Below are 15,241 nucleotides of genomic sequence, written 5' to 3'. Positions count from 1 at the left end.
ATTAGGGATATGCATTGGGTAAATGCAAATACATAGCTTTGAGCAGTGAGATAATTTTTCTGGGAAACAAATTTTACATTTACTATAACAACTTATCAAAAAAAGAAAAAAGAAAAACAATTTTTAAAACTGTGATAAGCCAGGGTATATAACAAGTGCGTAAATTTTAAAAGAGGTTGCTTTTTCTGTACTTTGTATTTGCTAACTTACTTATTTCACCTATTGTGTTCAGTGATGCTGAAAAAGGTGTCTCTTTTACTGCTGACATTTTTTTGGCAAAGGCAGATGGCTTGGATTAGAGCTACTGGGACTATAAATTTGTCACTTGAAAACACACACATTCTAGCATACATATATATTCATAATGTTTATATAGCACTGGATTTAGACTATTTTAAAATCCATTTGCTCTCCTGAGTCCGCTGACTTGTCACATTAAATGATTTTCCTCAGCAATCAGTGTAATGTCCAGACACAGCATAGGAGACACACTTAGCAGAGCAGTGGGTATCTCAGTGGGACATCACAGGTAGGCTCAGCAGCAGCTAGGAGTGAAATCAAAGAGAAAAGAGGCACCCTTCCCCCTTCTCCTTCACCTCTGAAAGGAAATGATTTGCCCTCTGCAACTGCACCATAATAGAAACAATTGGCACGGAAGATAGAGATAAAAATGCAATTTCTTTTGATAGATTGCTGAGCAGCATAGCCGTTCTTCGTTCATTTGCTGCTTGTCTTATTTATATAAGAAAATTTCACTCACCTAAGAAAAGATTTGGCTGGATGAATTTTTAAAACAACTGGGTCTTCTCTGTATGTGAAATGGCTGCTTGTGTCTCGAACAGCTTCATCGATTTCCATTCTCACACGATATTCCTGGGGAATTTGCTGTGCTGGAGTGTAGCACTCCACAGTGCTCGCCGATATGCTGGGAGGACTGAAAACAGATTGCTTGTCACCATTATGAAACATGTACTTGGCTTAAAACACTGTCCTTTACTGAGCCCCAACCTTGCCTAAGGATCTGTTCGTAAAAAAGTAATTGATTTTCCTGCTGGATAATCAGATTGCAACAAGTAAGCATGGCATAAGGTAGAAATTGCAACAGCATGGCTTAAGCTCAAGATTAATCTTAGTTCAGTTGACTTGCACCTTCCTGATGGAAGGTGTTGTCCCAGTGCTGGTGACAACCCCATGAGCCCCTGCACCCTGCAAAGGCAGCTTCCAGCCTGGAAAACAAGAGCACGCTCCAGGTTTAAGGAGAATGACTTGATCTGCTGTAACCAAATAATGTAACCTCTTTCAAATCCACAGGAATTATTCTGTGTTAAAAGCCTCAAGTAAGGGTGCTTGTGTGGGATGTACCAGATGCTGAGGGGCAGGCAGAGGGCAATGAGAAAGAAGGACAAAATTCAAGAAGAGCTGGCTGAATTCAGTGGAGTGTCTGGAATATTCACCTTTCCCTTGCTATCATGGCTGGCCATGGAAGTCCTGCTCCTCCTACACTGAGCTCAGTGGGTGAGTGGACAGCAGGAAGATCCTCAAGTTTGAAGCGCATGAAATGTGGCCAGAGGGAGCAGGGCACATCAGAGACAAGGGTGGCAACTGACTGGGGAGTAAAAATAACTCTGCCAGCTGGTTTCAGGGATTTGGCCCCAAGCACATCCATGGGCCATGCAAGTGAGGTTGTTCTCATAGAATGTAAGAGATGTTAGACAAAAGGGACATTTGCTACCACCTCTGAAGCTTTCCAGGAAGGTGGGGTTCACCATAAGGGATAGCAATTCATTCATCTGTTTCTGGAAGCTTTTTAATGCCTCTTAAAGGAAAGAAGTAAATCTTGCTCTCTAGCTGCCCACAGAACGGGAGAAAGCTGCCTGTTTAGCTAGAGAAACACCTGCCTTGAGAAATTGGTTAAGATTTACACAGAAGTCTCCAGGCAGCTTGGCTAGTGAGAAAGAGGGGTACTGGAGATGCTTATTGGGAAAGTCTCAGCTATTGTTCAATACCTAGAGGTCCACCTAACCAACATCTGCCTCTGAGCTGGCTGCTGTCCCATCCCCATAACAGAATAATTCCCAATAGATTCTCAAATGAATCATTTATTTCTCCATTAGCTGACAAAGACACCAAGAAATGCAACCCTAACTATTAATGAACAGAAAAATCATGAAGATCTTTTTAGTGATCACACTTGAATATCTAAATCCTTTTCCTTGATTTAGTCAGACTTGGCTGATTTGATCAAGAACATACAATAAATCATTTAGTAGTAAAGAATAAATTTAATCTCTCCTGACTCTGAGTCTTGTGTTAACTAATAGGCTACTGCTTCCCCATGGTCTCCACAAGTGTGAAGTTTTACCACTATAACTTTCCATAATCATCAGATGATGCTCAAATTTCAGAGGAATTGCTGGATGTCCTGTTTCTGGAACACAGTGGGCCAGATTCTGCTTTGTCCAGAGAGGTGACAATTCTGGAATCACTCTGCTGTTCCTAAGCAGAGAACCAAGTTGGATTTGTGCCATGATAGAATGGCTACCAAATTCAGAACTTGTCTGCCCATAGTGGAGAATCTGTGTTTGGTGACCAAACACATCACAGATTTGTGACTGAGCTCCTGCTGGATCCAGTACAGAGCCACAAGGAATTCTGGCTTAAACCTCCAAAACAATTTTCTAAATACCAGGAGAAGTATGATGCTGCCAAACTGATGCTGCCTCTGTTTTGTAGGCTGTTCTCTGATAGCAGTGCAGAAATGTCTACCCCATGCTCCTCTGCATTGTCACCCTGGCCAGGTTTCCACCCAGGCAGGCAGCAGGAAATGGTGACTTGTGCCCACTGGCTGCTCGCTGGCAGCTGCTGCATGAACAGCAGCTCTTGCTAACAAAAGAGAGAGAGCTGAGTGTGTGAGAATCAGGGTGACAAAAATGATGGGAAATAAGCAGTTTCTTATCCATTAGAAGCTGATTTGACACTTCTCTGTGCAACCTTTTAATGAGGTTAATGAAGACACTAGAGAATAAACAAGACTTCCAGAAAACTATAGTTGCTTCTAGAAATCTTTCAAGTATCCTAAACTCAGGATACTGCGTATTATAAATTCCCCAATAAGTGACACAAGAAGAGGAAAGCAAATGTTTGAGTTTGGTTTTTTAACTCCAAGACTTTTAATCAAGACATTTCAGTATTAAAATGTGCTTTAGTCAGTGCATTACCTTTTCAAAGTACATGGTTGCTCACCAACAAAAATCCTCATGGATTTCCCACTGTCTAGGTATTTTCCAGCTACAGTCAACAATGTTCCTCCAGATTTGGGGCCATAGGTGGGAGATATACTTGTTATTACAGGATTCTAAGGGGAGGTAAAAATAAAACCAGTGGATTATGAACATATTTTCAAAATGTTGAGAGGACTTAAAACATTTGTTAACATTTCCGTGAAGTAACAACAAAGCCAACATGGATACAGAATTTACTATGCTGGATTGGACTCATGAGGAGTCCCTAACAGTTAATATTGAAGCTAATTTTGACTATAAAATTTTAATCTAGTGCTTACCACGTATGAAAATGTATTGAATAGTGTTTTGCCATGTCCAACAGAAACACTACTGGATATATTAAAACCAGGACTTTTTGCAGCAGGAACTGTGCATTCCAGCCTTTAGAAAACAAGGAAAAAATGGGATTACATTTTTTTTTCTGATTGATTTTTTCATATTAAAATAGAACCACTTCAAACTCATAATAATGGGGAATCCATACTAAACAGATCATCAATCTATGTGCACCACAGACATTTCAGAAATAATAGCTAAAAGAACTGTAGCCCTCTTCCTTAATAATAAATACAAATGCTGTGGACTTTATAATACTTGGCCACAGAAAATAATTTTAGTATATCATATACATTTCAGAAAAAAAAGCATGACAGAAAAAAACAAATACCTCTATTCAATGGCTGATATTTTTTAAAAAAATTTCCTTTAATATCAAATTTTGGCAGACAATAGCATTAGAAAAAATGAATCATATACACAAGTTTGTTATAAAAATTAAACATTACCAAAAATTAAACTTGAACTTCTGCAGCAGCATATGTCAATGTGTTATACTACATTCACATAGTCTCATATATAATCTAGTCTCCTTAAATCATCTTGTTTCCATTGAGACTGTTCAGAACAGCAGTTAGGAGAGTGCTCAACACTCTGGAGCACTTGCTGGAGTATCTGCACTGCTGTGTATGTGAACAGCAAAGCTGTGCCACGATTTGTGCATTGCTTTGGTGGTAGAGAGAGGATATTCACTGAACTTGCATTTCTGCAAGATAAAAATCACAGTAACCTCTGTCTTAAACTTAACCCATTATCCCTGTGCCTCAGATACTTATTTCTGAGGAGGAGGAGGAGAGGTGCAGTGGAGGGTCATAAGCCTCTGGGTGACGAAATACCTGCATCTTCTCACACTTCTCTCGAGCAGCAGCTTTACAGATCAGGAAGACAGAGGTGACATAACTTAACCCAGCAGGATCCCGGCCAAAGGAACTGCCCCCTTTTCAAACCTTTGAATAGACTCATTCTTGCCAGCTTTCACAGATGTTGAATAGCATTTCACCGACAAATCAGAAAAACTGCTGCAGGAGCTATTGGCATAAACTAGATTTATTTCATCTCCATTTTGAGCATTGTTTTTCTTGGTGACTTTATTAAACCATGGCATTTCTTCAAATTTGAAATTTCATAATCAGAGATGATACTTATAGACTGAATGTTTGTATTTGCAAAAAATTCCATACCACATAAAGAACATCTGTATAAATGAAAATTAATATTTTAGGTTTCTTACCTATTTTTGTTGCTAGATTTTGCTTCCAGAGGACAAATTTGTCCTCCAATATGGACTACGGTATTTTTTAATTCAAATCTATTATTTTTGTTGAATCCAAAGTCCCATCCACACAGTGTCAATTTTGTCCCGCCTTCTATGGGAGCGCTGCTTGGGAGAATCTGTTAAAAAAATATTGTGTTAGTTGAATCAGATTTTCTTGAACTTCACTTGGAGCTAAAGAATGGGCAAAGGAATAATTTTAGAAAAGCATTTCTTTTGGTAGACTATGTCCTAGCATTCATCTTAATTGTTCTTCACCTTTCATTTGTCACATTATGAGCTTTCTATGACAGTAGCAATAAATAACAAAACCTGTACTGGAAGGCTTTGAAAGATAGTGTTTAGGGGCACTGAACAAGCTGTGCATTGTAATAGTCTTTTAAATCCTGCAGTTCTTGTCTTTCACATCTTATTTCTGCTGTGTTAAACACACAATATACTTATTTTGTTAGAAGCTGAATGCTGAACACAAAAGAGCCCCCAAATGACCGTTTTTTGCCAGCTTGATGAAAGTTGGGTTCAGAGTGAAGTAGCTTCAAAGACACCATAATCCAATATTGCGTTGACTGTGATAAAGTTAACATGACTTCTGCTATTCTTTCCGTAAACGTTTTACATTTGGTCACCTCTAATTCCAAGTCAAAAATAAACTGCCCCTCAGAAACACAGAGACAATCTACAAAGGAAATACATTTTTTTTTTGTATGTGTGTGTGTGTATTGTAAATTGTCCTGTAAAATATAACAATGGTGGGAAAAACGTAGGAACATTATAGAAGTCTTACAAAACTCAGTAAAAGTACCGGTTAGTTCTGTCAGTAAAAAAAACCCAAAACCCACTAAAAAACCAACCAAAAAGAAAATACATTAGTTCAGGAATTATGAGGGCTTTCAACAATACTGCACAATTTTGCAAACATACCAGTACCACTAGACAAACAAAAAAGAATGAAAGGAATGAGAGACTGAATTTATACTTGTGATTATAGTGCCTAAGTATCTTAATGCTTTAGTGATAATAATTTTGCCCCTAAAATGCAATACAGCTGTCCTTCAAAGGACCCGGCTTAATTTTCAAGCTGAAAGGAAAGTGTTTGAGTGATACTCGGCTATTATTTCATCTGGAAATCCAGTAAGACAGCACATTTCTTTTCAACTCTCTTGTAGCTATACTTCAAGACTCTCACAAATGAACTATTGTAGATAGAAAGGCAGCTGAAGAATACTTCAAAAGAATATATACTATATATGGGGAAATTTACTGCCCTCATTAGAAACCAGACAAAGAGTCTGACTTAAAATGCACTGAAGCCAGGAGGAACCTTTTCTGTTTTAAAGAGCTTTGAATCAGCTCTCAAGGAGCAAAAAGGGAACCTATGCAGGACCAACACTTTTGTACAAATCCGTAAAGAAGGAGTGACACACAGCTGCAGCTATGAGCTTGGAGCCATTCTGTGCCCACAAAATCTGTGCAATTCCCAGGTTTAACTTTTCCTGTTTCTTTGGAGTTTTCTTCTTCAAAATCTGGATTTGACTTCAGATTCTAGTTTTCCACTCTGCTCAGTATCTCAGCACATTATCTATTTTTGAAATAGCAAAACCCTAGCAGAAAATGAAATTGCTCTGTGGGAGTACAGGATGTCCCGATGTTTTGTACAATACATTGACATGTGGCATTTGAAGAGTTTGAAATGTAATCCACAAGTTAGCAAAATAAGGGCTTCACAAAGCCATACAGAATAAAAACTGAATATGTTTTTAGTGATCTTATATGGCAAAAGAGACTTGTGATAGCAACCTGTGTGCCTTAATTGAGGGGTACCAAGTATTTAGTACATTTTGTCAACAATTTTAGGAGGCAACTCCTCTAAGTAGATAGCAAAATATAAAGAAACAAAAGATCAAAGTTTTTTTTTTAAGTTCTGCCAAACTCCCCTGTTTTTATTCAAAATTTATATTTGTTCCATTTGTTTTGTATGATGAAATGTCTGAAAATCAAATGTGGTTTTCCAGACCTTTTCTTGAGAGTGTTGACAAGAATGGACAGTGAATCTCCTGCACCTCCTACTGAGGTATTTGTAGGCCTCCTCTGTGTACTTACATTGCACTGGTAGTAACAGAAAACAATCAAACCAGTATAAATGCTATGAAATGCAGGATTCAAAAAATATTCTATTATTTCCACTGATAACATGGATCAAGTCCTGTCATTCTGCTGCTCTCTGAACTTTTGGTTAAGGGAGAAAGTGAACTTTTTGTTTTTGGAAAACTTTAAAGCATTTTATTTTCCTTTTATTTACATTGACAGCTAATATCCACTTAATATATTTTTGGAAGAAAATACGTATTTATTAAAGTTTTATTAGCACATTCATTTTAATTCAAAGACAAGAACACATGTGCACAACCACATGTGAAGTTTCCAGCAAAGCCTCCAACCTAAACAGGCAGCAGAAGGCCTGATGTTCTCGATACGTCTGATACAAAAGCCAGCTAAAATGACTCACTTTAAAAACAACAACAAACCATGTCAGATTTTTAACCACAACAAAGAACCAGAAGGGAGCCCAATTTATTTCTTCTTTTACACCCTTCACCTTTCAGCGTGACCTGAACACCACGCGCAGATGCCTGCGATTTGTTCCAGCACCAAGTGATCTCCCAGGAGACTCCCTCCTGGCTTCCCTCTGGAGCTGCTCATCCAGGCTGATGAAAATCCTCATTGCTGGCAGAGGCAGGGGGTGGGAGCAGACTGGGAGCTGGGCTCTGGAGGGGATGTGTCCGAGCGCCTGCCCTGCTATGCTGTCCATGTCTGGGCAGACTTGGCTGCTCCTCTCCAACCCACAGCTCCAAGGGAAAGTGCTTAAAGCAGGGCAAAAGAGACAAAGGATCTGCAGGACTCCATGGGAAAACACTGGGCTTCTTCTCTGCCATCCCTCCTGAGAGGAAAAATTATTTTTTTTCCCCGTCGTACACCAGTCTGTATAACAACCTGGGAAAACGTCACTGAAGATTAGTTAGCTAGCATCCACTGGAGCAGACCCTCAGGCAGCAATCTGCTCCCCTGAGGTTAAAGTGATCATATGACATATCTCAAGCAATCTGTCCCTCTGAAAGCTGCAAAATATTAGGGAGAGGTTTGGACTGAATTTCAGATACTATGCAAAGCAGGTCATCCTCCGTTTGTTAGGAACAAAACGAGCTTGTTTCTTACATTTTATGCATGTGAGTTTCAAGACAGATCAGAAGATGATGAATAATCTGTTTTATATTTTTTTCAGTAATCATGTTAAAAGTCATGGTCCAGTAGAGCATGAAATTTGTCTTAACAGCTAGCAATCCAGTGGATTTAAGTATCCAGCTGCATTTTTTTTCCTTACAAGCCTTCTGGAAGCAACTTCTACCAACATCGGCACGCAGTAATTCGAGATTCACTTTCAGATCCATCAGTGTCACAGCTCCATATTGATTACAGGGTAGACTGGGCTTGTGCTGAGCAGGCTGGGCTGAGCCATGTGGGGAAGGGAAGCACCTACCCAGCCTCACACCCGTTCCCACTGCCCCACGTCCAAGGTGTGCTCCTCTGCCAGCACTCACAAGGACTGCAGAGATGGCTGTGGGGGATACACCTCTTGCTCTAAGTGCCTGTGCATGGGCTCCAGGCTCTTGGTTCTTAAAACTGCTGAGTGAACACATTCAAAATTGAAATTAAAGAGGGCTACATGAGTTCAGCCCCTCTGAAAATCAGAAACAAAGCAGTTCGGAGCCTGGGAAATATTTTTTGAGCTATGGAAATATACAGCCACTTCTGGAAAGTTTGCAAATTAAAAAACATTAAGGGTGCTTGAGCTCTAGAAAAGATGAAACAAACTGTGCAGGACAGGTGAGCACCTTGGGTCTGCAGAGGTACAGAAAAATATATAAGAGCTAATTCTCACTGCATACCTTTGAATTGGGGACTCAATCTCATACAGACTAAGGCTATAAAGGATTGTCTCACTATCTAATATAAGCATTTTGAAACAAATGTGGTTTTGTATAAAGGAAAAGTAAACTGTTCACATTCTGCATTAGCAAGTTTTGTGCATCTCCTCTGCCCTAAGTAAATGGCCATAGAAGGCAGGCAAACCACCCCTCCCCCATCCGTTTTCCATCCCTTTTGGGTTTGATTCCTACAACTCTTCATTGTTTTTTCACTGAATTTTACCTGTGTTAATCGTAAATTTTGTGACTGAAAGGTGAAAATGGAAAAATCCAACCCTGTAAACATGTGTTTCTATACTTCTAGATGAATAGCAGTTTTGTCTAAAACATTAAAACTTAAAAATACTGTTGTACATGAAATCATATGCCTGGATGAAAGAAATACATTATTTATTTAAAACCCACTTTTTTCTCCCTTTCTAAGAGTTTGGCATATCAAACTTTCATGTCTGTTTATAAGTTGTATTCTAATAAAGGAAAATGTATTTTTAACTACATGATGTAGTTTAAATGCACTAACATAAGCGAATGTGGCAGTAAATGCTACCAGAACATTTTATGCTTGTCCTTCCCTTAGATTTCTAGTCCATCAACTGCCCTACAAACCTCTGCTTTCACAGTCATGTCACACTTCACACGGGAAGGTTTGGTTCCGTGTACGGTACAAATCCTGCATTAAGCACAGCTGAATTAAAGCTGGACTGTGCCAGTGCAGCTCCCTGCTCATCCATGCCTTCTTGTTGTCACACACCCTTGATGAGCTCTGGCTGGCTGGCAGCAGCCTCTGGCTGCCCCTGTCCTGGGGGAGCAGCTACAGGCTTGCTCCTCGTTGGTGCCAAGTGGACCCATAGGAAGAAGGGGACAGGAAGAGACATTATGGGAAAAAAGACTTCCCAGGAGCTTGGGTAGGGGAAAGAAGGGGTTTTTCTTAGAAAAAAACCACCAGGCTTTCCTCCAACATTGGAGCCAGCACAGGGATGGATGAAGAGTGGGAGCCAGAGCCCTCCAGTGCTGGGTCAGGCTGTGGTGGCTCTGGGCAGGAAGTGCTTTCCTCCACTTTTGCCTCTGAGAGAAGCCCAAGAGGAGGGATGCTCCTTTCTGTGACTGGCTTTGCTGTCAGACCCCTGCCAGGCTCAGACCCATCTTGTTTCCCCGTCAGAAGTGCTTTGTAGGGCTAGGGATCTCCCAAGGCTAGTAAGGATGATCAGACAAACCTTTCCATTCATGAGCATCTCAGCCCACACTACTCAGGGAGACCACGTGCATCCAGTTAGAGGATTCATGGGCATCACGGCTGAGGGGAAGTTGAGGAAAGCTGACGATTTATCATGATTACATGAATAGAAAATGTCTACAGAGTGCAGACTGTTCTTCCCTCAAGAGATAAATGCAAGAAATCCACCTCTTTACCTCATAAACCCTAGGCAAGCAGGTGTCCTGGGTCCAGGTGTTGCTGGGGCACTCAGAAGACCTGAGGCACTGCTGGCTGCACCAGCCACACTCCATGAAGGCTGGGGCCAGCAGGCACTGGCTGCAGGACCTGAAGTGATGGCAGCCTGGCCCCTTCAGAGGGATCTTTGTTATCTGTCGATGGAGAGACATGGTGCATACAGCCTTTTAATACATGCACTAAGTGGCAAGGAGAATCTCTATTTATGCATAGCATGCTGGTGCTACTCAGATTTCAGATGTGCAAGCCACAGTTCGACTTCTCTTTAGCTCAGTAATTATAGGATCTTATAAGTAATTTAACTGACATGATTTTAAATTCGCTTGGGAGAAACCCTAAAGGCATCTTAATGTTATATACAGTTACTACCAGCATCTGGTGTTTACAGCAAGATAGCATTTTTTGCTGATGGAGAAAGAAAGCGTGCTCCTCCCAGTTCTGTATCTCAGAGTGCCTTAGTTTATACAGTGTATCTCAGTATGCCTTACTTTATACATTTGTAAAAATAGGCATGATGGCTATTTCAGCTTTGGTGAGGATGTATTAATAGCTGTGGCACACTTACAGCATGTGACTGCCCATGTACTTGTTTTTTAACACCTATCATCAAAAAACCCCATACTTTACCTAAAATACAACTTAAAATATATATTACTTAAAATATCAGGATAGTTATGAAATAGTCACTCTAAACATGCAAGAATTATTTTTTGGTCAAATATTAAAATCAATATATAATTACATTACTATATTTCTTTATATTTCTTATATTTCTTTATACTTCAGGACCTTCCTTAAATTTATTTTGTACATTTTCTGAAGATCGCTCTTATAAATAACTCATACATTTCTAGTAAATGATTAATAACAATCTTTATGGCTGATGTATTTCTGTAAGTCCTTATAGAACTCAAGGGGTCAAATTATTGCTTACGATTATGGTTTAGGATTATCCGTAATATTATCTGCTGATGTTTTAAACCTGTTCTTCAATGCATATCTACTTATGACAATAGCATATTTATGATGGCTCTTCATCTTTTATTAACTCTTTGTAGACTACATGCTAAAGTAATTTTCAAGTCTTACTGACTTACAGTTTTAAAGACATGCATGTAACTCTAGCACACACAACCGTCCTTAAAAAGTCACAATGCTGTGACACAAACCAAGAAAAGCCAGGAAACTGAACACCATTCTTTTCTTAAGCCATTGTGTGTTTTGTCTTTGCAAGCTCTTGATTTAGGGACAGGTTTTCAGCCTTAAAATTTGTATTTCCTGGCTTTTGTTGGTTTATATCACCAGCTCTTGCATTATTTAAGCATTTCTCAATATTAGGCTGCCAGTTTGTTTAGCAGGGGAATAAATATATCTTGGAGGAAACGTACATCCCCAGTGTTCTGAGGGAATGGCAGGGCCCTGAGGATGCAGTGCAGAAAGCAGCAGTGAGAACAGAGGTTTACACAGTGCACAGGAGGATTAGATTATGAACCACTCACCTTCTTCCCAGTCACTACCAGGGTATAGCCATCATCTGCTAATGAATTCTCGACAACAACCTGGGGAGAGATGGGGTTGGAGTCCAGCTGAAAGCTGACATGCGGAGTTGTGGATTCTGAACGGGAAACCACTATCTAAGAAAGAAAGAAATTTTGAAAATCAGCAGGCAGTGTGTAACCCAAATGCAGGCTGCTCAGCTGTCTCATGTTCTCTGCTTGCATTAATTACTTTGCATTACATTGCATAATATTTTGCATAATGTTCCATCATAATCTGATTAAAGTGCTATAAAATCTACTTTATTTAATACAGCAAAATCATGGCTGTTGGAGGATCCTCAAAATACACCATGTTTACTAAAATATGCAGGAGCCACTGCATGCTTCCTAGTCCTTCAATTTCAGGTATTTATATGTCACCATAGATAATGAAGAGACTGACCTTTAGTCAGTCCTATACATTTAAGAATGAAGAATTTTATCTACAATGTCTATTTAAAAGAATCTTAAAACTCCAGGTATTCAGAAGTCAAAACCATTTCCTTCTATTTCCACTTTGGTCCTTGAGTTTGAAAAGCAAACTTTACCCTGTGTCAACCTTGCTGCACGTGGGGCAGCGAGATTGCAAAGCTATGTCAGGCACTGCAGGTCACGCAGTGGGCAGCACTCAGAGTGCCCCGAGCTCAGCAGCCAGGGCTGCCCAGATGGCAATAGCTGCCAGGCTACTGCTCTGACAGGCTCCTTGCAAGGTTTGGCTGGGCACCCTCAGCTCTGGCTCCTGTTGGTTTCTGTGTGAGCCGGGTGACCGGGACTGAGCATTCAAAGCACTCCTTAAATTACAGGGAACGGTGGAGGCTCCTTTATGAGATGCTGCAAAACAGGAGCCTAATTTAGTCATTCTGAAGCCCCTTTGCAAAAACCTTCCCTCTCTCTCTCTCTCGATTTCAGGAGATCTTAGAGAGATTAGTCACACCGCTATGAAATTCCCTCACTACTCATCTCTCTGCATCTTGAGTTACCTAAATTCTTCTGAGAATCTGGGCCCATTCCTGCAAACACACGCCTAACTTTACTACTGTAACTTTGTTGACTTTAATGGGATGAGTCATGGCTGTTAAGCAGAGGCATAAAGCATCTGCAGATCGGGGTGGATATTTGATAGCAACATTTTATAGGCTTGGGCCTGCAATGCAGAAGGATGTGCACCCAAATGTGATAGCATCAGACAACAAAGGCAGAGGATTGTTTACATGAGGGAAGATCATGTTCATGTTTCAAAAGCTGTATCACGTGTAGTTTACTTAAGGAATTTAGATAATCAACATTTGCTGAGAAGTTAGGATTCAATGGGGCTCATTATTTAAAAAGATTGAAGCCATTCTGGAAATAACTTGTTTGTCAAATGTTTCATTTTTTACTATAATGAAGCTTTTCTTCTGACTCCGAAGGCAGAATCAGAACAGCCAGGACATTGACTTACACAATTTCACTGGCTTTTCACACTGCCAAGGGCTTTCAACAAGATGGCTGACTCCAAAACTAGACTTAGAGATGCTGTAATTATAGCTGCTGTTTTGATGTAATTCAAGACTTAAATAAAATATATGAGCAGTTAATTCATACCGATAACTACTTCACATCCCAGAGGTATTTTTAGTTTGGAGTTGCAAGAGGCTTTTTTTCTTTAAAAATGAAACTGGCTTTGTTACGGGCTTTGCTATGGATTTATTTCACAGCACAGAAAGTACAGATTTTAGAAATCAATAAAGTATGATCATTTTTGGTGACACAGAAGTATGGTCTCTGACTCAGTGTAATAGGGCATGAGCTCTGTTTTTCTATTCAGGACAATGAAAAATAGAATGGACTGGAAAGCTGCATGAAAAACCTTGATTAATGTTGGCATTATGGGGAGAGGTAGCACCACAGCTGCAAATACCTTTTTAGTTGATCATTAGCCGTGTCTCATCTCGAATACCCACTGCTATAAAATGCTAAGAATTCTTTTCCATCATTAATCCAGGCTTCCTCTTATTGCCAAGCATTCTTTCTGATTGAGCCACAGTGTTAACTCTTTAAACACATCTGCATTCCAACCTCAGAGCAATACATGAAAATTTGGATTCCATCTCTACAATCTTGGAAAAATTACTCAGTACTTTAAACACTGACTGACCTTTATTTTACTGAGGTTGATAGTCAAATCACCTGCTCAAAGCCCAAGTGACTAGACTTTGACCTCATGACATACAGGGAGCTCAGATTACACTTCCTAGCACACAGAATGAAAGTTTGGATTTTGCTTAGAACTAATCTACCAGCCTACAGTGCTGCTATAACAGATACAAGATGCAAAAATGTTCTTTTTGGTCCATACAACTGTGTGATTTTTGCACACATCAGCCCAGTCCTTGAAATTCTATCTTACCCTTATCCAACATAATCCTGAAAAAAAAAAGCAATTTGAAGACAGCTTCTACAGCAGAAGGAAGAGGCTACTTAGGACTCCAGTGTCGTTCTCATAAAGCTCTGATTTTTATAGCTTGGAACTGAGCTGGTATGTGTGCAGCATAAATTTCATCTGTCGTGGACACACTGACATACAGGGATCACTACCATGAAAATTGTTCAGTACTACAGGAGATTTTTCCCTCTGCAAAGACTATAAAATTCTTGGGGTTTTGAGGTGTCTTTTTTGGGTAGGGGGAGGGGGGAGAAGAGTGGGTATTGGATTTTTTTTGTTTTATTTTCATTTTAGTAATTAATTTATTAACCATTCACTTCTGCAGTGCATAAGAGAAATGAAAGCTTATTTCCATGCCTCCACTCAAGCAATTAGGAGTGAGGGAAGGTCTAGCACAGGTAATTAACCAAAGCAGAACAAACAGACATTTGTAGCAAATGGTCAGTGACTGCGACTGCAATAGTAAGAAGTCACCAGAGGTGTTGTACAAGCTGTCTGTGCTGGGGTCCAAACTGTTCCATACACCCAAAAATGAGTTGGAAAAGTGGTTGAGCAGTCCAGTGATAAAGTTTTGTGATGATCTGAAGGTATTCAAGGTGGTTAGGATGAGGATAGACTATGAAGGATGGCAGAAGGACTTTACAAGACAAGGCAATAAAATGGCAGATGAACTACAACAATGATAATTAATTTAAAGCAGTATATGTTAGATAGTTATCTAACTGCTTAGCAGCAGCCAAAACCAACCTAATAAAAACTTATAAATTATTAGAAAAGGATTAGAGAACAAACCAGAAAACACCCTGATAATGATATCAGGATAATGATAATGATATCGTATGAATTCATGGCTTGCCTGAAACTTAAAATCTCTGTGCAGTTCTACTTGCCTCCTGGCAAAAAAAGGAGCATGTTAAAAAGGGGTAAAGCTCAGAGAAAGGTAACAGAGATG

General features: G+C 39.8%; 1 protein-coding gene across 1 annotated transcript in view; it reads right to left on the bottom strand.

Annotated features, from left to right (window-relative positions):
- The window catches only part of MET (MET proto-oncogene, receptor tyrosine kinase), an 86,825-nt gene that overhangs the window by 30,491 nt on the left and 41,093 nt on the right, over positions 1-15,241 (bottom strand). Inside the window, 6 exon segments of the mRNA XM_058023294.1 lie at positions 761-934; positions 3,219-3,355; positions 3,563-3,665; positions 4,852-5,012; positions 10,287-10,460; positions 11,826-11,960. Coding sequence (XP_057879277.1) covers positions 761-934; positions 3,219-3,355; positions 3,563-3,665; positions 4,852-5,012; positions 10,287-10,460; positions 11,826-11,960 — 884 coding nt within the window.

The sequence above is a fragment of the Melospiza georgiana genome, chromosome 4 (genome assembly GCF_028018845.1).
Source record: "Melospiza georgiana isolate bMelGeo1 chromosome 4, bMelGeo1.pri, whole genome shotgun sequence".
Classification (NCBI taxonomy): domain Eukaryota; kingdom Metazoa; phylum Chordata; class Aves; order Passeriformes; family Passerellidae; genus Melospiza; species Melospiza georgiana.
The sequence above is the reverse complement of the archived record's forward strand: the minus strand, read 5'-3'. Positions and strand labels throughout refer to the sequence as shown.